The sequence below is a fragment of the Pleurodeles waltl genome, chromosome 3_1 (assembly GCF_031143425.1).
Source record: "Pleurodeles waltl isolate 20211129_DDA chromosome 3_1, aPleWal1.hap1.20221129, whole genome shotgun sequence".
Classification (NCBI taxonomy): domain Eukaryota; kingdom Metazoa; phylum Chordata; class Amphibia; order Caudata; family Salamandridae; genus Pleurodeles; species Pleurodeles waltl.
In genome coordinates, this window is record NC_090440.1 from 646,910,202 (window position 1) to 646,935,984 (window position 25,783).

At 40.5% G+C, this 25,783-nt stretch overlaps 1 protein-coding gene across 1 annotated transcript in view; it reads right to left on the reverse strand.

The window, feature by feature from the left end:
• The window catches only part of LOC138284410 (intestinal mucin-like protein), a 329,644-nt gene that overhangs the window by 142,257 nt on the left and 161,604 nt on the right, over window positions 1-25,783 (reverse strand). The window contains exons 8-9 of the mRNA XM_069223147.1: window positions 13,172-13,270; window positions 3,770-3,810 (exon numbers count right to left, since the gene is read on the reverse strand). Coding sequence (XP_069079248.1) covers window positions 3,770-3,810; window positions 13,172-13,270 — 140 coding nt within the window. The remainder of the gene's footprint in view (window positions 1-3,769; window positions 3,811-13,171; window positions 13,271-25,783) is intronic.

The window sequence follows — 25,783 nt, forward strand, 5'->3', positions numbered from 1 at the left end:
ACTCGTATATAATATCATCAGCTCCAATTTATTGAAAAAGTTCACATGCAGGTTAAATTAACACCGCATAAAAGAGTATAATAAATGAATGGCACTTATAAAATGGTCTCTAAAGTGCCGGCAAAGAACAAACACACGCTGTCCCAACCAAATGTTATATATATATATATATATATATATATATATATACATTTACATATGAAACACAGATTCCTTTATCAAATTGAAGGAATAAACCGCACTCCAAAGTTGCCGTATATGCTGCTTCTTTATTTTCTGGGCTTCAATTCGATTACATGCAATTAATGCTGCCTTACGCGTTTCGGTCTGCCAAGACCTTGTTCACAGGCATTTCCAGGTGGCCCCTTACTTCAGTTTTTATATCCACAATTCCGAATTTAAATATATACACCTTCTAACAACCCTAAAAAATAGCCTCTGACCCCAATATTCCCTTACCATCCAAACACTCCACACTCCAAAAATGTGTACCCACCCTAAAATCGAAAATTTCACTTACCGCCCAAACACTATACCCACCCTAAACCCTACAAATACCCTTACCACTCAAAAATCCATACCCACCTTAATCCATAAAAATTTCACCCAAAAACGCATACCCATTATTAAATGTAAAAATTAATTTACCACTCAAAAGCTCATACCAATCCTAAAACAGGAAGATAACCCTTTACCACCCAAAAACCCATGCCCACACTAAAACCTAAAAATCCCATTGCTATCCAAAAAAAACACACCAACTTTAGAACCTAAAATTCACATACCACCCAAAAACCCATAAACACCCTAAACTATAAACATTCACTTACCACCCAAAAACTCATACCCACCCTAAACTCTAATAATCCCCTCACCACCCAAAAACCCATGCCTACCCTAAAACCTAAAAAGTCCCTTACCACCCAGAAACACATACCCATGCGTAAACGTCAAAAGTCCTCAACCACCTAAAAACCCATGCCCACACTAAAACCTAAAAATCCACTTGCTATCCAAAAACACATACTCACCCTAAACCTGAAAAATTCCCTTACCACCAAAAAACCCATGCCCACACTAAACCCTAAAAATTCCCTTAATCACCCAAAAACCCATGCCCACCTTAAACACTCACAATTCCCTCACCACCCCAAAATACATACCCAAAACTAAATCCTAAAACTTCTCTTAAAACCTAAAAACCTATATCCACCCTAGAACCTAAAATTCACATACCACACAAAAACCCATACCTACCCTAAACCCTAAACAATCCCTTACTACTGGAAAACTCACACCCACCCTAGACCCTAAACATTCCCATACCACCCAAAAAACCCTATCCACCCTAGATCCTAAAAGTTCATTACCACCCAAAAACCATACCCATTCTAAAACCTAAAAATTCCCTTACTACCAAAAAACCCAGACCCACCCAAAACCCTAAAACTTCCCTTACCGCCCAAAAACTCATACCCACCTTAACCCGTAAAAATGTCCTTACCACCCACAAACCCATACCAACCTTCGAACATAAAATGTCCTTACCACCCAAAAACCAAAACCCACCATGAAACCTAAAAATTCCCTCACCACCCACAAACCTTTACCCATCCTAAACAATAAAAATTCCCTTATCTCCCAAAAACCCATACCCATCCTAAACCCTAAAAATTCACTTATCACCCAAAAACCCACAGCCACCGTAGAACCTAAAATTCCCTTCCCACCCAAATGCCAATAACCACCCTAAAACCTACAAATTCCCTTACCACCCAAAAACACATACCTATCCTTAACTGTAAAAATCCCCTTGCTATCCAAAAAAACATACCCACCCTAAACCTGAAAAATGCCCTTACCACCCAAAAACGTATGCCCACCCTAAGCCCTAAGTATTCCCCTTTGACCCAAAAACCCATACCCACCTTAAATCCTCAAAATCACCTTACCACCCAAAAACCTGTATCCACCCTAAACCCTATAAATTCCCTTACCACCCAAAAACCCATACCCACCCTAGAATCTAAAATTCACATACCACACAAAAACCCATACCCACCATAAACACCAAACAAATCCCATACTACTGAAAAACTCATACACACCCATTCCCTTATCATGCAAAAACCCCTACCCATCCTAGAACCTAAACTTTCCTTACTACTCAAAAACCAAAACCCATCCTAAAACCTAAAAGTTACCTTACTACAAAAAAACTCATACCCACTCTAAACCCTAAAAATTCCCTTGCCATCCACACACCCATACCTACCCTAGAACCTAAAATTTCTTTAGCACCCAAAAACCAAAACCCACCCTAAAACCTACAAATTCCCTTACTACAAAAACCCATACCCACCCTAAACCTTCCCTTACCACCCAAAAACTCATACCCACCCTAAACCCTAAAAACTCACCTATCACCAAAAACCCACACCCCCGCAGAACCTAAAATTCCCTTCCCACCCAAAGCCAATACCCACCCTAAAAACGACACCTTCCTTTACCACCCAAAAACCTATACCTATTCTTAAATGTAAATACCCAACCTATACCCACCCTGAAACGTGAAAATGTCCTTACAACCCAAAAACCATGCCATCCCTAAAACCTAATAATCCACTTACCACCCAAACCCACACACCCTATATCCTAAAAAATCCCTTAATACCTAAAAGCCTATAACAAACCTAAACCCTACAAATTTACTTACCACCCAAAAACCCAGACCCATCCTAAACCCAAAAGATTCTCTTACCACCCAAAAACCCATACCCACCCTAAAAATCCCCTTACTACCCAAAAACCTATACCCACCATAGAACCTAAAATTCCCAAACCACTGAAAACCCCAAAACCAACTGAAAACCTAAAACTTCACTTACCACCAAAAAAACCATACCCACCCTAAACCCCAAAAAATTCCCTTACCACCCAAAAACCCGTACCCACCCTAAACCCTGAAAATTCCCTTACCACCCAAAAGCCCATACTCACCCTAATCCATAAAAATGCCCTTAGCACTCAAAAGACCATACCCACCCTAACTAGAACCTAAAATTCCCTTACCATCCAAAAACCCATACCCACCCTAAAACCTAAAAATGTTCTTACCACCCAAAAACCCATTCCCATCCTAAAAAGATATATATTCTACAAATTATACACATACACATATTAATATATATATTTAGCACATATATATCCACACACATATATATTTAAAATCTGTTTATTTACCTACAATATATGTACATTTACCATGATTTTTGTTGTAAAAGGCATCCATGGTAAAGGCCTAATCGATGTAAAAAGATTTGTTGTAAAAGCCTTTCATTGTAAAGGCATTTTCGTAAAAATCCATCTCTATGAAGGCCTCTCCTTGTTTCACCTTCGTGACAAAGGCTGTTTTCCACATTAACAAACTTTTTACAGGAGAAATTGTTTGCAGTACACTCATGCATAGAAGTTCAACATTGGTACGTGCAGGAGCTGTGTTTCTGCATACTGTCTGCGTCTTGCCCACTGACCATAACCTTAGATTATTCTCAGATGCTCCTCCATAACCTGGAATGTGGACCAAATCCTCAACAAGTATAATGAAACATAAAAGCCCTACAAAAGGATAAAACTTAAAGCAGTTTATTACCAATTTGCTTTACATTCCTTTGGATCTTGGATCTAGGTGAAGCTGCAACATAATCCTTTTAGATACCCTAACTTTTAGATCAAAAGTGAAACATAAAATGTGTTTGTTGATTCTTACCTTGTATTCAACATTGTTCTGAACACAGACTCCTTTTGGGACTGTTGGGATTGAAAGTTATATTGTTTAGACTGATTTACAAGACTGTGCATTAAAATAATGAAATACAGATGCATGCAAGACACAAACTAATTTCCTGCATTCCTACCTGAAAAATATGTTTTTGGTGATACCGTAAAGAACAGTTTTTCACTAAATCAGAACACAGACTTATTGTAAACCTTTTTCTGTTTTTTCTAGAGTTTTGAATGATCCTGATGTATACTGGGAAACCCATGTCACATTCGCTATAGCTTTCCTGCCCCCTAAAATAACAACAGCAACAACAGCAATAATAATAATAATAATAACTACTATTATTATTATATTATATAATATACAGTACGGAAATAATAATAATCATAATAATACCACAAAAGAAAGACAACAATAAAAACAATAATATTAACATTAATAATAGTAATAACAATTATAACAATAATTACAAGTGCTCAGAAGTGGATTCCTTCAAGATCCAGTATATATGACAATGATGATAATTTTCCCTTGTTGTCAATATACACAAGCCATATTTGAATGCTGCTACCGGTGGGAGATATTTACTTGAGCAGCACCCAACAGTGGTAACTGTAGAGAGAGACAAGACTGGGAAAAGCAGAAAGACTAGACTGGGAAAAAAGCAAGAAGTGCTGCCAGACGCTCTACTAAATCTCCACCCTCATATCAGATCACAACCAAGCATACAGAATTAAATTCCATATTACCCCCAAGTTTATTTAATTGAATGTGTTCAAAGGCTAATAATCAGAATTGTAAAGTCATAGAATGTTTCAAATTACAATTTCTGCTTGCTCTTATATGTTCTTTCCAAAAATCTTTCAGTTTTTGAGTAGCCAATGCAATAGGCCACACACACACACACACACACACACACAAGGAATGTTATTTCTTCTTTTCTCCTGAATACCCTAATTGATACGTTACTAAACTCTGACTCTACACTGATTTATGATTATCTAGTTCATTTTGAAACTATGAAATTTGTGAAGCACTTCCAATAGTTTGTCAATAGTTAATGAATTGCAAAATTATCATTGGAAGTATAATTGTTCTGCGTATTAGAAAGTGTCAGTATCTACCGATAGCTTTCCACTCTTCCGTCTTAGACTATTTATTTTCATTAATTTTCACTGTTATATGGGTCTTAACGGGTTTTTCCATTGTTGTCTGTACTCAGTTGCTTTTGTAATGTTTTTGTGGATCTTGCAATGTAAACCTACCATGATAGTTTTGAGCAATTTCATAACATGAAATAATGTGTCAATGTAATGTAATTTGAGCATTAATAAGCATATACGGAGTTGATATTTGAAGCAATGCACTGAATTTGATTATGTATCATTTGAAGGATTTTGGAGTTGATATTTGAAGCAATGCACTGAATTTGATTATGTATAATTTGAAGGATTATACAAGTATATGTTTACATTTTATTGAAAGATTTATATTTTGTAGCTCTCAAAAATTTAGATTTCTTTGTGAGCCTTAAAAAAGTTGGGTGCCGAAAAACATGTGTCGGGCTAGCGGTGAAGGTTATTTGACCTCAATTTGAGAATAATAAACTTAATGAAGATAAACCAATCAATTTTTATTCTTGATGGTCTATAATAAATGGGTGGACCATGATTAAAAATACAATTACTGGATATGTATTAAAACATATTTGTGTAGGCATCCTATGACTTCAGAACTACATCAATTTTTTTTATGTTCAAAATACTGCCCAATTCTTATATTCATTTTCTTGCATTTGACTGTTGCATATTAACTTTGAAATGTTAACATTATTTTTTCCAATACCCCACACTTCTTGTTGATCTCTGATATTTGATGGATTCCTGCTTGCCTAATAGAACAATAATTTGTGTCTTTGTCACTTTAGGTTCCTTGGATGAGTATGGGTGCAAATCAAATGTCTCAATGGTATGTTCCCTACTATATACACACTTAAAGGTATATAGTGTATCATTGTGGTGCTAGGTGTTCACAAAGAGGTAGAGATGTTTGCATTCACTAGTAGGCCTTTTAAAAGGCTTCGAATGAAGGTTCATAAACCAGGGACATGGTGACTATCAGAATAGCACAGGCCATCTTGAAGCTCCTCATAGACTTTCCCCTTCGAATTTTCTCTTACTTGCAAACGACAGGCCTGAAGATAGGGCCTTTTTATCTCACACTGCTGTTCTTCCATACATCTGAGACGTCACTAACCTTAAGACCTCCCTGTTTCCCAAACTAGAACTTCCACTGGTGTAGCTGTAATAGTGTCAGGCAAATGCTAAGAGTTTATTTCTGACATGAGTGACTTATAAACTTCGATTCCTTATACTCATGATTAGAATAATTGCATAACATAATCAATGCCCAATCACTGCCCTGAACTGAATACATCATTTCATCATGCCTGCTTTCCAGGATGGCTATGGATCTGTGAAACATATTTTACTCTAAAAGAAATGAAGTGGTTATGATTCTGCAGAGTAATATTCACTTCAGACACCACTTTGGGATGTCATCAAATTGTGTATATATTGACGTGACATGAATATATGTATTTTGATTCAAACAAGCAAGGATTGTAATCACCATCACAGGTGATTAAAAGAGTCATTTCGAGTTTAGCAGAAAATGAGTTATGTTATAAATTGATAGGATGCCAGCCCACTAAATCTGCTGTTCCTTTACCCACTATAGAGGTGGGGGACTTACTTCTAGATTTTCAACCACAGGGTCTGAGGTGACTCTACCTACAAAAACACTTGACCTAGCTGCCCACGAGCTACTGAAACACTGCATCGTGGTGCCACTACCACTAACTATCTCAGCCAGGATCTGTTAAGACCTTTCCAACTTTGGGCCGCTGAAGCCTGTTTGGTAGAATAGACTCTCAATGATTACACTAGAGGTCAATCACAAAACTCAAGATTCAGAAAGTCTTTCTCAGCGTGAATCTGCTCTCCTGACACTCCCTAGTCAGGCTGAGAGGGCTAGTCGAGCCCCTGTGGTGCCAACCCTTGAGAATAGCTCATGTGCCACTGCCTGAGATTTCCCCTGTTGAACTAAAATAAGTGTTCCATATTGATGTGTTTTTTGCTTTGTAGTGCTGGACAATGTGAACATATCGCATTTCAAGAAGCCTGCCAGTCTACTCGCCTTGGTGAGCTATGGTCTCTGCAGTGTTTCTTACCTATTTCGACTCTGCTATTCAGTCCCGTATGCAGTCAGTTCTTCTTTCGTGCTTGTGGCTTCTATTGGTTATTTTTCTAGTAGTCAGTATCATGAAAGCGTGCCATTGACAAAGTACAAATACTGCATAGTTTTCTTTACAATAATAATATTAGTATGTCAAGATATGCATGTTTTTAAAATGTGTCCACATATTATGAAACGTGCTACATTGGTTTCTATTGTGTTTAAACAAAATAGGTTTCTCTGGTAACTAATGATGGAATAAAAAGACGCCTTCTTTCCTTTAGTTCTACATGAAAATGAAATGTGATGAATCTTGTGTGGCCCACGTGTCTGCAGTCATATGCTTCAAAGAGGTGGCTATCTCTAGTGTCTCGGATTTTGGCTTTTGGGCAGTTTCAGGCGACGATGCTCCCAAAACTGGAGTAGGGAACCAAAAGTAGCCCTAGCTAGAATGTTCAGACCAGTACACTACCTTCCTCTTCTTGCACTAATTCTCTATTTCGCCCTATCCATCGTGTCTGTCCTTCCTTCTCTCCCTTCTTTCTTTCTTATCTCTTTCTCTCTAGCTCCCTTGCAGCAAGTAACCTTAGGGAGGTAGAAATGCTAAGAGCTGCGGTGTCCACAGAATCCTTCTGTTGTTCCCTTATCTTTACTGTCAGTTACTTTAGCCCAGAGAGCTGATGCATAATCCCCTGAGTGTAACGCTGGCCTGTACCTTTTAGATCTGGCCATCACTAGTAAAATGACACCAGTGCATATGTATTTTCTTTTAGTTTCACATTTTTAGTAGAAGCATGTGACAGGTGTGTTCATTTATTTTCATTTTTGTGGCATATGCTTGCACTAAAAAAAAAAATAACTGTTGGCCAGCTTGCCAAGGTCAGACCCATTGACTTTGCCAATGTTTGTTACATTTCGGTGATACTTTGACAAATAAAGTTTACATTTCACTTGCGGAGTTCCGATTCGTTTTTATTATTTTTTAAAGCACTGCTTTTGCAGTCCCATGATTACCTGCAAGGTTCTTACTCACAGTTCCAGTCACTAACAAGCGGGACTGCGCAGTTCTACAATGTTCTCATTTGTGTACGTCATGCAACTAGTAACCACTCGAGAGATGGTGGGGTTTTAGAGTTGCCCGCCTCAGAGTAACGGACACTTCATAGTATTGCACCTTCGTGGTTAGACTGAAGCCAAAGGTTGTATTTGTGTGTTCTACTACATAAACAACACTTTACCTTTGAAAATAGTATGTTTTGTTTTATTTTATCCACGGAATGCGCGTACCTCTCCAATTAAGGCAAATACATTTCTTCCCCTAGAATTCACAAACGTCATAAAATGTAGCAAAATACATTTCTCAGGATTGCATTGGTTAGGGGCAGCAGTATATGGAACTTTCGATGGTTTACGAAGCTTTCAGCAAAGACCTCTGCCTTTTTTGTCTGGTAAAATTAATTGAAACTATTGTCATTTGATCGTAAACGCAGCTCAGTAAAATGCTATTAACTTGTAATCCATTACTGGGTCACTGGAATGTAAAGACCACATGTGGCAATGCAAAAAGACAAATTAACGAAGTCAATAGGTCTGGATGTTTATTATTGCAAGTTCTTAACTAATGGGTGAGTTTCTGTTTTGGGGGGACGAAAGTGTCGTGCTGTGCATAGGTAGCTGCCTTTATTCGTACGTGTACTGGTGAAGATACATGTCAGTGATGTTCAGGCTATCCACTTTAGTTAACAGTCATGACATTTCTATCTCATGATGTCTTCTCAGTCAAAATCCACTATCTCGTTTCTTCTGACCTTGATGTGAGGTGATGGGATTTGCTGCAATCTCATTATAAGATCTAGAGTTGTGTGAAGTCAATCACTGTGATGTCATCACCTTGTTAACTGACAGTTTAGAATCTAGAAAAAAACATACTTTTTTGATCGCATATTTTTGGAAAGTTTGGAAATGTCCGAGGGTATGCCACAGAAAGTATGTTATGATGCAGTAGATGTGCACTGTAATTAACTCTATATGCTTTTACAGTTAATAGCCAATGTATGCATCAATAATTAGTGTCATTGATGTCTATAGACACGAGTCTTTGTAGTTCTTTGCAATGGATATGAGGTAAGACAATATGGTCACTGTGATGGCTAAGTCACAATTACCATATACCACCATTAATGGGTCTATATGGCTTCCGCGAATTTAGGCTCTTTAAAACTAGCAGCAAACTGTGATATCTTTAAAAACTTACTATATTTTTCTTGTTAGCGCAAGAGGGAGTTCCAATGCAAACAACATTTCTGAATGTCTTTATATGTATGTATGTGTTAGCACATTAAAGCCAGACCTATTTGATTTTTCAAAGCCTGTTCTATTAGTTCTACTTTGCAAAGTCATATCAATTATTTAGGAGATTTACTGATTTCTGAATTGCACAAAATAATTTACAATACGGAGGTAAACTTTCATATATCTCTTTCTGCATTGTTTAAAATCAATTCATGTTATGTTGCAGCATCGTTTTATTTCTTATCAGACACTCCTACAGTACCCTTTCCGAACACAACTTCCTTGATCAGTGGGCAGTAGAAGCTGTTTGCTAGCTTGGGCAGCGTATGGGGCAGAGTAAACTAACAAATGAAATTGACCCCACTAATAGTCCAGGAGCCTCACATCTAGGTTTTACAGTGAGGTACAAGAGTCGGAGTGGAAAATCTTGGATTGAAATGTCAAGCAAGAACATGAGACTCAATTCAGTTATCGGTGAAGCTTGCCACCATGTACCAGCATCGTCATGGTGCACAGTTCTTTCAACGAAACACTGTCTTGCAAAAAATAGATGTACAGATCAACATTTGTTTTCAAGGGTTGTATTTTTTTCAAACACCTGTCCTAGAATGTTAGTAATTTTAGTCCTGGAACACTGAACATGGCTGTTTACAATTATGCTAGTTCTCCTTCATCATCATCTCCCAACACGCAGAAAACAGCCCCTATATATTTTCCAGCCCAGAAAAAAAATATTTGCATTTGACATGAAAGCAATTTTAGGATCCGAATTTTGGTGCTTGAAAATGTCACCACCCTATTCATACGTCTCATTGAAATTCAAAAGAACACCTCAGTTACACTGTGTCCGCCTACTGCAGCAGCCACTTTGAGAAGATCTGAACTTATAAAGGTCCATTGATATGTAGATTAGCTAAGTGCATACTTTGTTTGCCTAATACAAGTCAGAGGCGCTCTTCCTTTACCTTAGACGTTCCGAAATATTTTTCCCACCTTTCTACTAAACTCTCTCTCACTGTTATCTCGGATGATTAATGTTAGACTTTTCATCCTTGGCATGGTCCCTTAACTTTTTGCCTCTGTTCCCCAGGTTGTTGATGTGTGCTGGACTCTGGTTGTGCTGTTTTTGTTACTCTGGGCACTTTACCATTGCTAACCAGTGCTAAAGTGCAAGTGCTCCTTCACAAAATGTGTATGTGATTGGTTTAGACGTGATTGGCATATTTGATTTACCAGTAAGTCCCTAGTAAAGTGCACTAGAGGTGCCAGGGCCTGTAAATCAAATGCTACTAGCGGGCCTGCAGCACTGGTTACGCCACCCACATAAGTAGCTCTGTAGTCATGACTCAGACTTGTCATTGCAATGTCTGTGTGTGCAGTTTTACCTGTAAATTCGACTTGGCAAGTGTACCCACTTGCCAGGCCTAAACCTTCCCTTTTCTTACATGTCAGACACCCCTAAGGTAGGCCCTAGGTAGCCCCAAGGGCAGGGTTGTGTGTATGGTTAAGGTAGGACATATAGTAATGTGTTTTATATGTCCTGACAGTGAAATATTGCTAAATTCGTTTTTCACTGTTGCAAGGCCTGCCCCACTCATAGGTTAACATGGGGGCTACCTTTAAATCTGATTAAAGTGTAGATTCCCTTTGGGAGCGGATGGACATTTGGAGTTTGGGGTCGCTAAGCTCACAATTTAAAAATACATCTTTTAGTAAAATTGATTTAAAATTGTGCGCTTGAAAATGCCACTTTTAGAAAGTGAGCATTTTCTTGCTTATACCATTTCTGTGACTCTGCCTGTTTGTGGATTCCCTGTCTGGGTCAGTTTGACAGTTGGGCTAGTTGCACTTCACACTAGACAGTGGCACAAAGGGAGCTGGGGTATAGCCTGCATATCCTGATGAGCCATCTGTGCTAGGAGGGAGGGGAGGAGTGGTCACTCGCACCTGAAAGGGCTGTGCCTGCCCTCACACAATGCAGTCTCCAACCCCCTGGTGAGTGTCTGGGGCATGGCCTGGGCAAGGCAGGATTTCACATTCCAAAGAGACTTTACTTTGAAGTAGGCCTACTTCAAAGGAGAAACTGGGTATAAGAAGGGCACCCAAAACCACAGACTTTAGACACACTTCTGGAACCAAGAGGAACATCTGCCTGGAGAAGAGCTGAATAGCTGAGGAAGAAGTGCTGTCCTGCCTGTGACTGTGCTTTGTGGAGCTTTCCTGCAGTGCTGCTTCTGCCAGAGTAAGAGGGCAAAGACTGGACTTTGTGTGCCTTCCATCTTGTGAAGAAATCTCCAAGGGCTTGATTTAGAGCTTGCCTCCTGTTGTTTGAAGTCCCAGGGACACGAAAGACTTCTCTCTGCCAGCACCTGGAGTCTCTGGAGAGACTCCTGCTCTGACAAGTGGTGCCCTATCCAGTCCCTGGGCCCTTGAAAAGAAAGCTGGTAGAAATCCAAGGAAATCGACTTCAGACGACTTCGGATCGACGCTGCTGCTGAATCCGGTGACACCGCCCGCACCTGACGCCGTGACCTTCGCTGGAACGCGACGCTCTTCGCAGGCCCGACGCCGCTGCAGCCTCGCTGAAGTCCACGACTCCGTGGAAGTCACCGCACCATGTCGTGACCGACGTCGCTCGAAGTGTGCGGATTCAACGGTTTGCACAGACGCCGCGATCCCCGACTTCGCGCAAAGGTACTGTACTTGGGGGTCCACGCGACTCCATGTCCAGCGCCCCTGGTGTCGGCTTGTTGGGAACGACTCCGTCACGACGCCGTGTTAACACCTTATCGAAGTGTTTTTGTTTCTAAGCGCTATTTTTGAGTTTAATCTTAAAAAATTCATAACTTGACTTGTGTATGTTGGATTTTTGTTGTTTTGGTCTTGTTTTGTTTAGATAAATATTTCCTATTTTTCTAACCTGGTGTTGTGTCATTTTGTAGTGTTTTCATTAAGTTACTGTGTGTGTTGGTACAAATACTTTACACCTAGCACTATGAAGTTAAGCCTACTGCTCTGCCAAGCTACAAAGGGGGTAAGCAGTGGTTAGCTGAGGGTGATTTTTTTTTACCCTGACTAGAGTGAGGGTCCTTGCTTGAACAGGGGGTAACCTGACTGTCAACCAAAGACCCCATTTCTAACAATTAAGAAGTAGGCAACTCCTGGGATGTTGCAGTATAGGATACCTCATCAGTGAGCTGCCACTCTCACAAAGTTAAAACCCAAGCCAACAAAAATGCCAGGCAACATTAAGACAACTTGGACACCACCAAATTGAAACACCTGAAATAATTGAGGGCTGTGCACAAATTTGTCAGTTTTTAAAAGTGAGAGAAAGGGTCATTTGTTTCTAGGTTGCCTACTAAATGACCTAGCCATATTATTCATTTTTTTCCTTGGAAGATCTATATATGTAATATTTTCATATACCCTTAGAACCCACGGATGTTGTAAATTTGCATTGGTTCCTGTGTTATGTTGCTTTTTATGATTTTTGTGAACGTTTATGTTGTTTATCTGTAACACCTGTACATTATTAATATCCCTTTATGTTAATATTGTCTATATGCAACACTTACAAATTAAGAATAAAACGAAGAAACAAGCGAAAATCTGGGGTGCGTTATAAGTTCGCCATCATGCACAATGTTCGTTACCATTTTGCAAATGATTAAACTAATGGGGTTATACAGTGGCATTTACACACACTTAAGGGTTACACAGTTTAGGAACATGTGTGCTAACCCGGATTAATAGCTAATTTCTCTTGAACAAGCAGTTTTCACTGACTCCACCACCATCCCAATTGCCTGTGTACAGTGGCTGTTTTATAACGTAAAGTAGAAGATTGCAACTTACCACAGATGAGTCTAGCACAGCAAAGTCCAAATTCCACAGTCAGCTGGAAGCCGAGTGCACAGACGAGTTGTTTTTTGGGGCACAGGTTGGGGTTACACCCTGTAAGGCGTAAATAAGAAAGATGAAAGAAAGATAAGTGTGCAATAGTAGGAGGCAGAACATTTTTGAAAGTCTTAACTTTTTTTAACCCTGCTCGCAACTGCAGAAGACTAGACTGTACCTCAAGTGGATGGGGGTCTTAAGCGCCAATGCACAGAACCTTCAATTGGTCTTCACTATGTTTGGCTCCTCACTAAAACACTGTGCGTTCACTAGCCTCTAATTACTAAGTAACAGTTACCTACTTGCAATTCTATTTCTCCTCCATCTGAATCTTTATTATTATAGTTATAAGAGGTGAATTGTTCTACCCACGAGCTGCATCCCAGGGCTGTTTTTTTTTACAAACATGTACAAAAATCAAAATACCTTTTTATTTTGATAAGAGCCAGTTTGTCTAGCAAAAGCAATGTTTAGGATAACCGAGATGACAGGCTAAGCTGGCCAATTTTTTAAAGTAGAAAACAAAGTCACTATGAATAACCAATCGATCTGAAAAACACTTCCACAAATCATTTTTAGAAGAAGGGTGAGAGGAAATGGGAACAATGTAGCATTACAAGCTGAAGGCTGCATAGCAGGCAATACTGTGCGGCGCACCACCAGTATTTCCTCATTCCCTGTAGGTAGGAGAACCAATAGCAGTTGTCTTTGCCTGTGTTCCTAAGAGGAGTTGCTTATCAGTATAACCCTGCTTTTCTTAAATCAGTTTGTAACCTAGAAATCTACATTGGTTCCTTTCTTTTTTTAACATTATATTTATTTATTTTTTCAGCACAAAATACACAAAAATAACAGCTAATAGGGAGAACACAAATCAGCATCCCAAATGTGCATAACTCTTATGACATACATCAGCTGCCAGTCTAAAACAGTGTCTATACATTCTAACAACCACCCTGTTCGCCCCATCCCCATTACCACCTTCCCTTTTGGCCCCCTATAGGTGTGTCCTCAGGGTGAGGCATGGGCTTCTTGCGCAACCACCTGGAGGCCGGCCCTGTGAATCAGTGCAGGAGGACAAGTAGCCAAGAAATCCACCCCACAATCACAAAAGCCTTCCAAACTTTATGAAATTTTGTTTGTGAATCATGGATAATAGATTAAACTTTCTCCATAGCATAAATAGGCCATATCTTACCCCACCACACATGCATAAGGGGTATATCAGTTTGCTTCCATACCTGGGCCAAAGACAATCAAGCACCAATCAGAAGCTGAGAAATTATTTTACTGATAGGGGTTGTTTATGCAAACATAGGGCAACTCTTGGATCACACAAACACAACTAGCGGATTGAGTGGGAGCTCAGTGCCCATAATCTGGCGAATGCATTTCAGAATCTCTCCCCAGTATCTCTGAATGTGGGGGCAGGTTCACCACATATGCAGGTGCGGCCTTCCTTTAGGGTGGAGGGGCCACACTTCCCCAACTGTTGCCCCTCATGAAGAGTGTCTGTCAGCCTGAACAAAGATCAGCCTGACAGACACTCTTCATTTTCAGCTCAGACAGCCAGGCGTGAGACATGCACGATTTGCGCAGACTCCTGGCTGCCTAAGTTGAACTTTGCTGGGCTGAGGAGGTCACAGCTCCTATAGGCGTGACCTCCTCTGCTCAGCAAAGGTGTCTCGAGGCCCTCCCCTGGGTGATGAGGAAAGCGTCACCCATTGACTTTGACCTGGGCGCTTCAGGTTTAAGCCCTGAAGCACCCAGGGCGAGTGTCAATCAGTGACACTTTGTCACAGAATGAGGTAGGGTCAGCAGTCTCACTGACCCCATCCCACTCTGTGACGAGGCTGAGACTGTTGCCTTCCCTCATTGGCTGACCTAAGGAGTTGAGGCATGACTACTTAGAGGTAGCACAAATTCTTCTTCTGGAAGTTTACGGCAGAGTCAACACATGCATACTGTGCGTACAGGAGATACTTAGATGCTTTGTGATGTGGGAAAGTACAACACAAATGTTAAACCAATGTTGGAAGAAGTGAGAGGCAGAGAGAGCATGAGAAGCCTCTTGAAGGTAAGAGTCGGGAGAGAGTGAACCGGCAGGGAAGCAAATAAGAAGGTTTCCACTGTCAAAGTGTCAGGAAAGGGATAGGCAAAACAGGAATGTGGCAAAACAACCTAAGAAAAAGTATTGTTTAAGAAGTATAATGACAAAAGAAGTGTGAGGCGGGGCTGACTGGGAACTAGATGAGCAGAAAGCAATAAAACAAGATTGCCCTGTTAAGACCTTAAGAGTGGGCAGAAAGGACAGACATTAGTGGGCAAGGGAGATTTACTGAGTAAATGTCAGTCAAATCAGGTGAGGAAGTAGCACCTATGACTACAGAAAAAAGATCCCAGTACCTTGGGAACATTAATTAGTACAGAAATCAGAAAAGTAATATAGAGTAGGCAAGGAGAGAGGATAATGATATCAGGTCACAAAGACAAAAAGGAGTATTAGGCCCTGCTGAAGGGCACATTGAAAAGTTGATATTTTCTCTAACAGACAAGGTAAAACTAGGTTTTCCGTATTTTCAGTATCAGAAGACAACGTAAAAGAAATACTGGGGCCAGTGAGATGATGGAAAGTAAGTAAGATATTTTATTACAAACCACACAGGTACTTGAGTAGGCAGTAAAGGAGCTCAAAGGTGTGGTGGAGACAAGCACTGAAGACATCTTGAGATTGTAGCAGAGAAAGAAAGAGTCAGAAGAAACTGGAAAGACTGCAGAACAATATACGTAGGAATAATTTCAGGATTTTAAACATTCCGGAGGACGTCTAGGGGGATGACTTGAAGCTATTTGTAGTAGATATGCTAAGTAAAGCCATCCACCTAAAAGATCGCATGATAGCCCTAAAGAAAGATATTCAGCGAGTCCCATGTAATCCCTCTAAGAACAATACCAGTAGGAAAATCCAATGGAAAAATGTGGTGAACTTTATAAGTTATGAAGTAAAGAAACACATTCTATCCACTGCTTCAAAGTAAAAGACCCTGAGAGTAAATAGGGTCATCTTCACTATTAAACAGATATGTCACAGGGGACTCAAGACTATCAGTGAGACCTAGGAAAATGTATGGACAAACTTAACTATGCTGGTGATGATGGGAGGGAGATGCATGCACTAAAAATTATATAAATGGAAGATTGAAAACAAAGAAAGAGAAATGAACACCAGTATATATCTTATTGTGTAATGTGAACTGAGTGAGGACAAAGTATAGATGGGGAAAATACTGCAGTACTGCAAAACTGTGAGGCGCAAATCATAATATTACTGGGAACGTATTTGCTGAGGGAATAATGTAGATCCCTTTTTAAAAATCAAGAATGGGCCAAGCAGCTGGTATGTACACACCAGGCATGTTGTTCAAAGGGGGTGGCCAATGTGACAAATGGGAGGTAGGTAGTAGCAAAATTACGAATACATCAGGTAGGCCCTCTATACACAGTTACCGTTACTATAGACCCAATATTGTGTTGTATTGCATTGTAATAGTATTTATAAAGCGCTTAGTACCCCTGACATAGAAGCACTTTTTGGCGAGTAGCACGCTACTCCAGAACCCAAGAGAAATTAGTGGAGGATTATTATAGGGAAATATGAGTACAGTTTTAGTACTATTGTGAGTTAATTTCAGCAGAGGATATATGAGTTTGTTAGTTGAATTGACTTGAGTAATGGAGGGATATAGGAGGGAAAAATCCAGAAGTGTTAATTGGGAGTTTATAGTAATAGGATGAGGCTTGGGATGAATAAAGGAGAGATGGAGGAGGGAAGAGCCTGTGGAAAGGGTTAGGGAGATCATAGTAGCGAGGGGTTGGATGTCAAAGGTGAGATACATGAGTGAGAATTTAGAAGGGTTGTATGGGAGATCATAGTAGTAAACTGAGCTTTGAGTGAGCTAGATGTGGAAGAGGAGGGAAGAGCTTAGGCAGGATTAATTTGGAGATGAAAGTAGTAGAGTGGGTTTGGGTTGAGTCAGAGTGGGGGATGGAGGATAGATTGATTGAGACATGACATATAGTGATCGGTAAACAAAGTAAAGTTTACCAGAGAGTACATTTATATTATTTTTATTTATTTATAATTTCGTTTATATATATACATTTTTTAATCAGTATTTTAATTTTTCTTTAATTTCTTTATTCATTTCTTTACTTTAATTAATTATTTATAATTTGAATTTTATTTATAGGTTTTATTTTCTTTTTTCTCTCTAGTACAGTAGGACTAAAGTAATAAATAGATATATAAAAACATAAAAAGAGAATATATGTTCATGTAATATAATAATGGGTATAATATGAGAAAAAAAGTAGTATTGTATAAACACAGACTTTCAAGATATGTAATATTCGAAGTTAATTAATAATTGTACATTTCTAACATTTATCTTTCCTCAATTTTTTAATAGTGAAATGCTCATGATAATAAAACATTTGATAAGTGTGATATAAATGAGATCACTGATTCATAAGTATCTCATATACCAACTTATCTAGGAGCTCTGCAAAGACCTATGAACATGTTAAGCATAGAAAAACATACACATATATACGTATATACACACACACATACAAACACACATGCATACACACACACATATATATATATACATATATATATATATATACATATACCTATTTAACCGTGTGTAATTTATTATTATGACATAGTAGTGATACATATTTCTAAAGAACTATACATATGTAGAATATACACATAATCAGTTTAAAAATATTTATCAACACAGGGAAATGCAGTCCATTGCTCTTTGAATATGGTGGTTATGAAGCAAAGAGCCAACTTCTGAGTATTCTTCTGAAGACCAGATAGTTATCAGCGGATCTTATTTTTGGGGGTAATGAATTCCATAGTTTGGCTGCTTGAATGGGAAGGATGTACCACCTATGGGCTTTTTCTTGTATGGTGGTGTTCTAAGGTGGGATGCCAATCTTGAGCGGAGGTTTCTTTGTTGAATGTATTTGGTTATTTTGTTTCTGATAAAAAGTGGTCCTGTTCCATGTATAGCTTTGTGGGTGATACAAAGCAGCTTGAAGGTGGATCTTCTGGCAACGGGTAACCAGTGTAGTGCTCTCAAGGCAGAGGAGATGTGGGCTTGTGGCTTTACATGTAATATTAGCCTGGCAGTGGGGATCTAAATACATTGTAGTTTTATTCATAATAGAGATGATCCATGGTAGAGGCCATTGGCATAATCCAGTTTGCTTAGTACAAGAGAGAATGGAGCCTGCACCTCGTGTGGAAATCCGAGGTGGGGGAAGATATGTTGCAGAGTCTTCAGAGTGATGAAGCTTGTTTGTGCTAATTTGTCCACTTGGGCATTCATTGTTAACTTGGAGTCCATGGTAATTCAAATGCTTTTAATTTCCTTGGACAATTGAGGAGGTGGTTCGAGATCGTGAGGCCTGGTGCACAGTGGGTCATCATTTTTCCAGTCACCCCATATGAGTATTTCCGTTTTGGAGGCATTTAGTTTGAGATGGCGCCAAGTCATCCACTGATCAACATCTTTGAGGCAAATGAAGATATGTGAGTTTTCAATGTCTTTGGGGCATTCCAACTTAAGTAGTATTTGTGTGTCATCTGCATAGTTGTAGCATGTGAATTGAACATCATTCATCAGTTCTGGTAATGATATCATGTAGCTGTTGAAAAGCAAAGGTGAGATGATTGATCCTTGAGGGCCTCTGCTATTGTGAGGTACGGTCTGGATGAGAAGGGGGAAGAAGAGATAATATTAGTTCTGTATTGAGGGTATGATGTAATCCAGTCGAGAGCAGTCCCTTCTATGCTGGCTTCGTGGAGTCTTTGAATTAGGATGTCATGTATCAAAGTCAGCCGAGAGGTCCAAGAGAAGTAGTGCAGCAAATCCATTGCAGTCAACTGCATTTTTAAGATCATCCCAGGTTGCTTTGAGTGCTGATTCAGTGCCTCTTCCTGGGCGGAATTTAGTTTGGTAGTCTGAAAGTATGGAATTATCTTCAATGAATTGTGACATCTGGGTGAATGTTGCTCTTTCTATCAGTTTGCCCAGGAAAGGTCCATTTGTGATTGGTCTGTAGTTGTTGGAGTCCTGTGGGTCTAGGTTTGTTTTCTTTAATAACAGTTGTATGTATGCCTTTTTCAGGTCTTCAGGAAAAGTTCCTGAAGTTAAAGAGTTGTTGATGATTCTTCTTACAGGTGTAGCAGCAGAAGTAGATAAAAGAATATACTTGGAGATGTGTGATGGACAAGGGTCAGAAGGGCAAAGCCTGCTTTGACCAAACCCATAAATTCACCTTGTGATATTTGTTTGAAGGACTGTAGAAGCTGGGTTGGTTTATTCTTAGTGGGGATTTTAGGAAAGGGGTTGGTGCTGATGGTTTTCTACTGTTTTAAATTGGAGTCCAATGTGTCTGCAGACTTAGCATTTTGACTTCTGTCTGATTAGTACTTTCTTTTTAGCTTTTTAGATTGATGATTTGTATATTTTGTTACGTTTGCGTAACTGCGGTTTGTCTTGAATGTTGTTTGTTTTGAGCCAGGTCTGCTGTAACCTTCTGATTTGTTGCTTTGTCTCTTTAAGTTCTGTGTTTCTCCAAGGTGTTGTTTTTCTTTTGCCCTATTTAGTTTTTCTGAGTGGTATTAGAATATCAAAAGCTTCCTGTGGCCACTTAAAGTTTTTCAAATAGAATTAATTGTATCTAGATTTGTATTGGCTGTTAGTTGTGTTTCTAAGTAATTAAAATTGAGTTTGCTCCATGTTCGATGTATGTAAATAGTTGTGGGTTGTGTTGATTCGTGGTGTTTTATTTTGGAAAGTTATCAAGTGGTGGTCTGACTATGTGATTGGTGTGATGCTATGAACGATAACTAGTTCAGGCTTAGCAAAAATTACCTCTAGGATGTGTTCAGCGATGTGTGTGGGATTGTGTACATTCTGATGGAGGCTCAATGCGATTAGGCCAGTGGTGATAGCTTTTGGATGGGGCATATTGGGTTTGTCAAACCAAATATTTAGGTCCTGAAGAATGCATAGGTTTGAGTATAATGTAATAAGGTTTGAGACTGTATCTAGAAAAGCATCTGGGAATGCTGAGTTGTTAGTTAGAGGTCTGTTAAGGGGGAGAAAGTTACAGGAGGAAGTTGTAGTAAGATGGCATCTGGTGAGGAGGGCTTCAGAACCTTGTATGGAAATATTGTCTGTTTTACTGCAATTTATTCCTTGTTTGAATATGATAGCTAGTCCACCTCCTCTCTTGCCTATACGGTTGTGTGGGAGGGTTTGATAGCCCGGGCGAATGGCTTCATGCAACACTGGGGCCATGTTATCTGCCAAACATGACTCTGTTAGGAATAGTAAGTCAGGTTTCATGTCTGTGAGCAGGTCATAGATGTGGTGCTTGTTTTCTGAGAGTTATCGAGCATTTATGAGCTGGCAGTTTAGAAAAAGTGTGTTAGTGGTGGTGTTGTTTTGTTTCGAAGAAGGGTGTGCAATATACTTTGAGCTTGTAGCAGGTGTAGTGTTAGTTATGATAACTGTGTTAGGGTCACAATAGTCCTGTTTTTCAATTTAGTATTCCTCTTCCAGCAGGCTTAGGAGGCATTATGTTGGGTCTGTGTGTGTTGGTGGTGGACTTGGTGGCCGAGAGAGACATGAAGAGTGTACATTTTTTGTAGGGTAGCCTTATGATGCAATAGACAAGGGGATGTGAAGTTGTAAAGAGAGGCATGTTGTTTATTTTGTTTGCGTCTGTTTCGTTTGGAAGGACTATGGGTTAGGGCTCTAAATTGTGCAATGGATGAGAGGCAGGTGAATGAATGTTGCTGTGTTGTGGTGCTTGTGGTAAATGTTTGTGAAGAGTGAGAATGTATCGGTAAAGATTGGTCAGGATTTGCATTCTTTGTGTAGTCATGAGGGTGGGAGTGGGTTTGACGGAAAGTATAATAAATGTTTGTGTTATTTTGATGTGCTGATGTGTGTGGTCTGTATTGTTTTTGTGGAATAGTGAGAGGGGATATTGTGTAGTAGTGAAGGATTTGTATGTGAGTTAGTGCTGGTGAGTGGTATTAGAGTACAACAGGGGTGGTGATTTGTTTTGGAGATGAGTGTATGAGGTGTATAAGAGTGGGTGGAATTGTGTCAGGGGAGTTTGTGTTAGTTGTGATGAATGGAGGAGGTAATACGTGTGGTGAAGTGGAGTGTGAGGATTGTATGATTGTGTGTAACTGGTGAAGAGAGGTGAAGGGTGTTTGTAGATGGTGTGTTGGAAGGCTGGGTTTAGGTATTGTCATGATAAAAGGGGGTCTGGCGGGAGCAAAGAGGATAGTGCTGTTGGTTTGTGTGAACAGGGAGTGTGTACGTGGATAGCTGAAAGTAATGTATAATTTTTTTTGTGTTGTGTGGGTGATGGCAGGTTGTGTTAGTGGGAATGGATAGAGTAGTGTTTGCTGTGAGTACAAAGGTGTTTTACTGTTGTAGTTGTGGTGGAAATGTGTATATGTGTGGTATTTGGGGTTTTGTGTTGGTTGATGACACATTGCTATCTGTATGAGGTCTTTTTGTGATGCAAGAGTTGGATGTCTTTGCTGATAATCTGTTTGCATGTTGATTGAAGAGTAGGGAGTAAGGCCCTTTCTGGTCAATGGAGTAAATGGGCAGCTTCTCTGGCCGTAGGCCGGACCAGGTCCAAACAGGTCCAAACAGGCAAATGTATCACAAAAACCATTGCCAGCATTGTTAAGTTCTTCTCTCTGCAAAAACGATTCCCCTTTTCCTTGTACCCGCATTGGTTGCAGCGGCGTCCTCACTCCTGGTGGCTCTTGCAGAGGCTGTTCTTAGAACTAGCTTCCTCAGATTTAACTGCCACTCAAGATGGTGACCACAAATCCTTGTGAGGTCAATGCTCTAGTGTTTCATCCTTACTCTCGTGCTGAAGCTTCCCTTCAGCTGTTTCTCTCTGGGAGCCCTGCACTTCAACTGTCATCCTGAGGAAAATGAGCAGTGTTCCTGAGGCACTACGTTTCATAGAAAATTCCTCCATTTTTGAGTAATTAATTATTTTGCTTGTTATGGTGTGCACACCAGCTACTTTTTCCCTTTTGAAGAAGCTGAATTTTTTCCTTCTTCAAACAACTGGCTATCAACAGAACTTCAAGCAACTGCAGTAAGGAATCCTTGTGTATGATTTCCAGACTTGCCAATGTATATATGTACATATATATTCAAGAACTCTTTGCTTTGCAGACTTGTCAGTCTTAGAGACAAACCTCAGTGCTCAGACTAATTCCTAGAGACTGTGATTGAGAAAACTGAACCTTGAGAAGGAGTTTTCTTTTCCTGTAAAATACATTAGTAATTTGTATATTTGTGAACTTTTGAACTGTTCTCCAGAGAGCCTTGGTGTGAGAAAACAGGGCTGATTGCAGAGGCCCCATAACTTTTTGCCCCATTTTCCTCTTTTTGCTGGTGTTTTCCTGACTTTGATGGTGCCCTGGGTACTGCTAACCAGTCCCACGGCCTGTGCTCTGTGTAAAATCAATATGCAAATTAGGCTAATTATAATTGGCTAAGTTAACCTACCTATAAGTCCCTAGTATATGGTAGGGCATGTAGGTTTAGGGACCACAGCATAGGTGGTGCACACCTCGGTGCACTGCTGAGGTGCCCAGTGTCATTTTAAAGGCAGGCCTGCTTTGCTGGCTGCTTTTAAATTAAAGTTATATGCAAATTCGACTTTGGAATTAAAGGTACTTCCAAAGTCTTAAACTACCTTATTTTTACATATAAGTCACCCCTAAGGTGTGCCCTATGTGCCCCTAGGGCTGGGTGCCATGTAACTATAAGCAGGGACTTTATAAAAATAGATTTATAAGCCCTGGTGAGGTAAAAACAGCCAAATTCGTTTTTCCCTCATTGAAGTAAATGGCCTTCATAGGCTAGAATGGGCAGACTTTATTTTAAATTTTAAAGTCTCCTTAAATGTTACATACCAAGAATTTGGTATCAAATTGATTGTTGTAATAAATCCCACAACTTCCAGTTGTTGGATTTAATATAACTTGTCCAGGTAAAAAGTTTAGACTTTACCTAAAAAGTTGCCAATTTCAGCTCTGCATTGTTTTTGCTGCTGTGCTCTGATTGGCCAGCCTGCAGCAGCTTCTGCCAGGCTGCCTTGATGAGGTGTGAAGTGGCCTGGCTTCACACAAAGGAATGTGCTTGGGGGAGAGAATCTCCCCTCAGCAGATGGTGAGGCAGGAAGGGGGAGGGCTGCCAAACTGGTCTTCAAAGGCAGAGAAGGACATTTGGAGCACCCAGCAACACCCCCACATCCTGCAACCCCAGACAATTAGGTGCCCCCTTGATTAGATTAGGAGAGGGCAGGAGAGGGGTGTGTTTATGATTTTTAGCCACACCAGTGGGTGGGCTCAGCCAGATGTAACCTCCAAAAATCAGATTCATCCATGTTGGATTTTTGGAGACTGTTGCCTTCTGGGATGCATTTTTGCCACACTTCCCAGGAAGTGGTCATCACAGGGGGACGACCCTGTCCCTGATTGGAGAACCAGGGCCCCCCTGCTTTTCACCCAGGAACAAGGATAAAACTGGCAGACCTGCCCCCACACCTCAGATCCCCACCAAATTTCAAGAAGAAAGAACTTAAGGAGAAGAAGGACTGCCCTGCTGGACCCCTGGCCTGCACCTGAAACCTGCACTCAGAAGGACTGCACCAGCTGCACACTTGGGCTTCACCACAAGAAGGACTTTGCCTGGCTTCAACTGGTTCAAGGAGGGACTCCCTGTTTGCTACAGGTGAAAAATTGCTAACCAGAGTCCCCTGCACCAACTCCTGAAGAAAACGACCAGCTGACCACTGTCCAGTGGCAAAAAAGGAGTTTGCGCCAGGTGCATTCTGGGAGTTGAAGTCCGCACCCCCCAAGGACCATCACAGAACTTCTGGACCCTTGGGGTGAGCTGTGGACCCCAAAAGAACCTTAAAAGAACATCTGGGTGAAGTCCCAGAAGTTTGGAAAAGATTTGAGAATTTTTGGAAAAAAGCTCCAGAGAGGGACCGACCCGCCGCGGAAATTCTAGCCGGCTTGCCTCAACCGTGACCCGGCCTGACTTCGTGGTTCGTCCCGGTAAAGAAAAACATCCAAAAAAGAGACTAAGTCCGAAGGTAAAAAGTTGACCGGGACCTCCCAGCCATCGTATCCGAGAAGGGCTCCATGGACGTCGGATCAAGATCCAGGTTTACCCCGGTCGAAGGATTTTCATCTCGAAAAAACGACTAAGTCCGAAGGTAAAAGTCTTCACCGAGGAAACCCACATCGCGTATCCGGACAAGGGCTCCAGGAGGTCGGATTCACCTGGCAGGTTCGTCCCGGTGAAGAAAAACTTCAAAATAAAGACTAAGTCAGAAGGTAACTTTTTAACCGAGGCCTCCCGCGACCTGTAGCCGAGCAGGGCTCCATCGCGGTCGGCCTGAAAGTTTGACTTTGCCCCGGTCGAGGTGCAACCAGATGACCCGATTGGCGCTTTTTGTTTCTAAGCGCTAGAAAAGTAATAATTCTTTAAAAATTCATATCTCCGGTTCCCCTGAACCGATTTTAATCGTTTTTGTGTCATTTTAAAGATAAAAATATAAACTATTTTTATAAATTGGTTTTGGATTTTTAAACTGTTTCCTGTGTTTTATTTAATTACTGTTTTGTGATATTTTAATGCTTTACACTTTGTCTCCTAAATTAAGCCTTGACGCTCGTTGCCAAGCTACCAAGGGTTGAGCTGGGATTAATTTACTGAGACCTAACTGTACCTAGGTGGAGGTTAGTGGCTTGTTGCTAGGTGTAGGTACCTACCTGCCCTACCAATAACCCATTTTCCAACACTTGGAAACCTCTGAATCCTGGGAAAAAGAAGATATTAAGTTAATATTGTTCTCTTAGTGGGAGGCTAGTCTTTCAAAAGATCCTGGTTAGGAGAATGATAGAATTGGGTAAATATGAATGCCTGAACAGTTGAATGCACAGTAGAAATGTACTTATATATGTTCTTGCCACCCAACTGCAGATCCTTCCTTTAAAGAAATCCCAATAAGAAGAAAGGTGCAGGTTTTCAGAGACACACTGAGGCCCATATTTATACTTTTTTACATAAATCAGCGCCGGCGCCAATAAATATACCGCCGGCTAACGCCATTCCTACGCGCCAGGTGGGCGCCTTATTTAAGGATTAATGTTGGCCGGCGCTGCGGGCTGGTCAGAGTAAAAAAACTACTCAAACCAGGCAGCGCCGGTTTAGGGGAAAATGGGGGTTGTAATTCAGGTTTGAGTAAAAAATCATGGCTCAAACCGGACTTGCGCCATTTTTTGATGCACAACCCCCATTGCAATGACTCCTGTCTTAGCAAAGACAGGAGTCATGCCCCCTTGACCAATGGCCATGGCCAGGGGACTTTAGTCCACTGGGTATGGCCGGGGGCACAGTGGCATGTAGGGGGGGCCCAAGT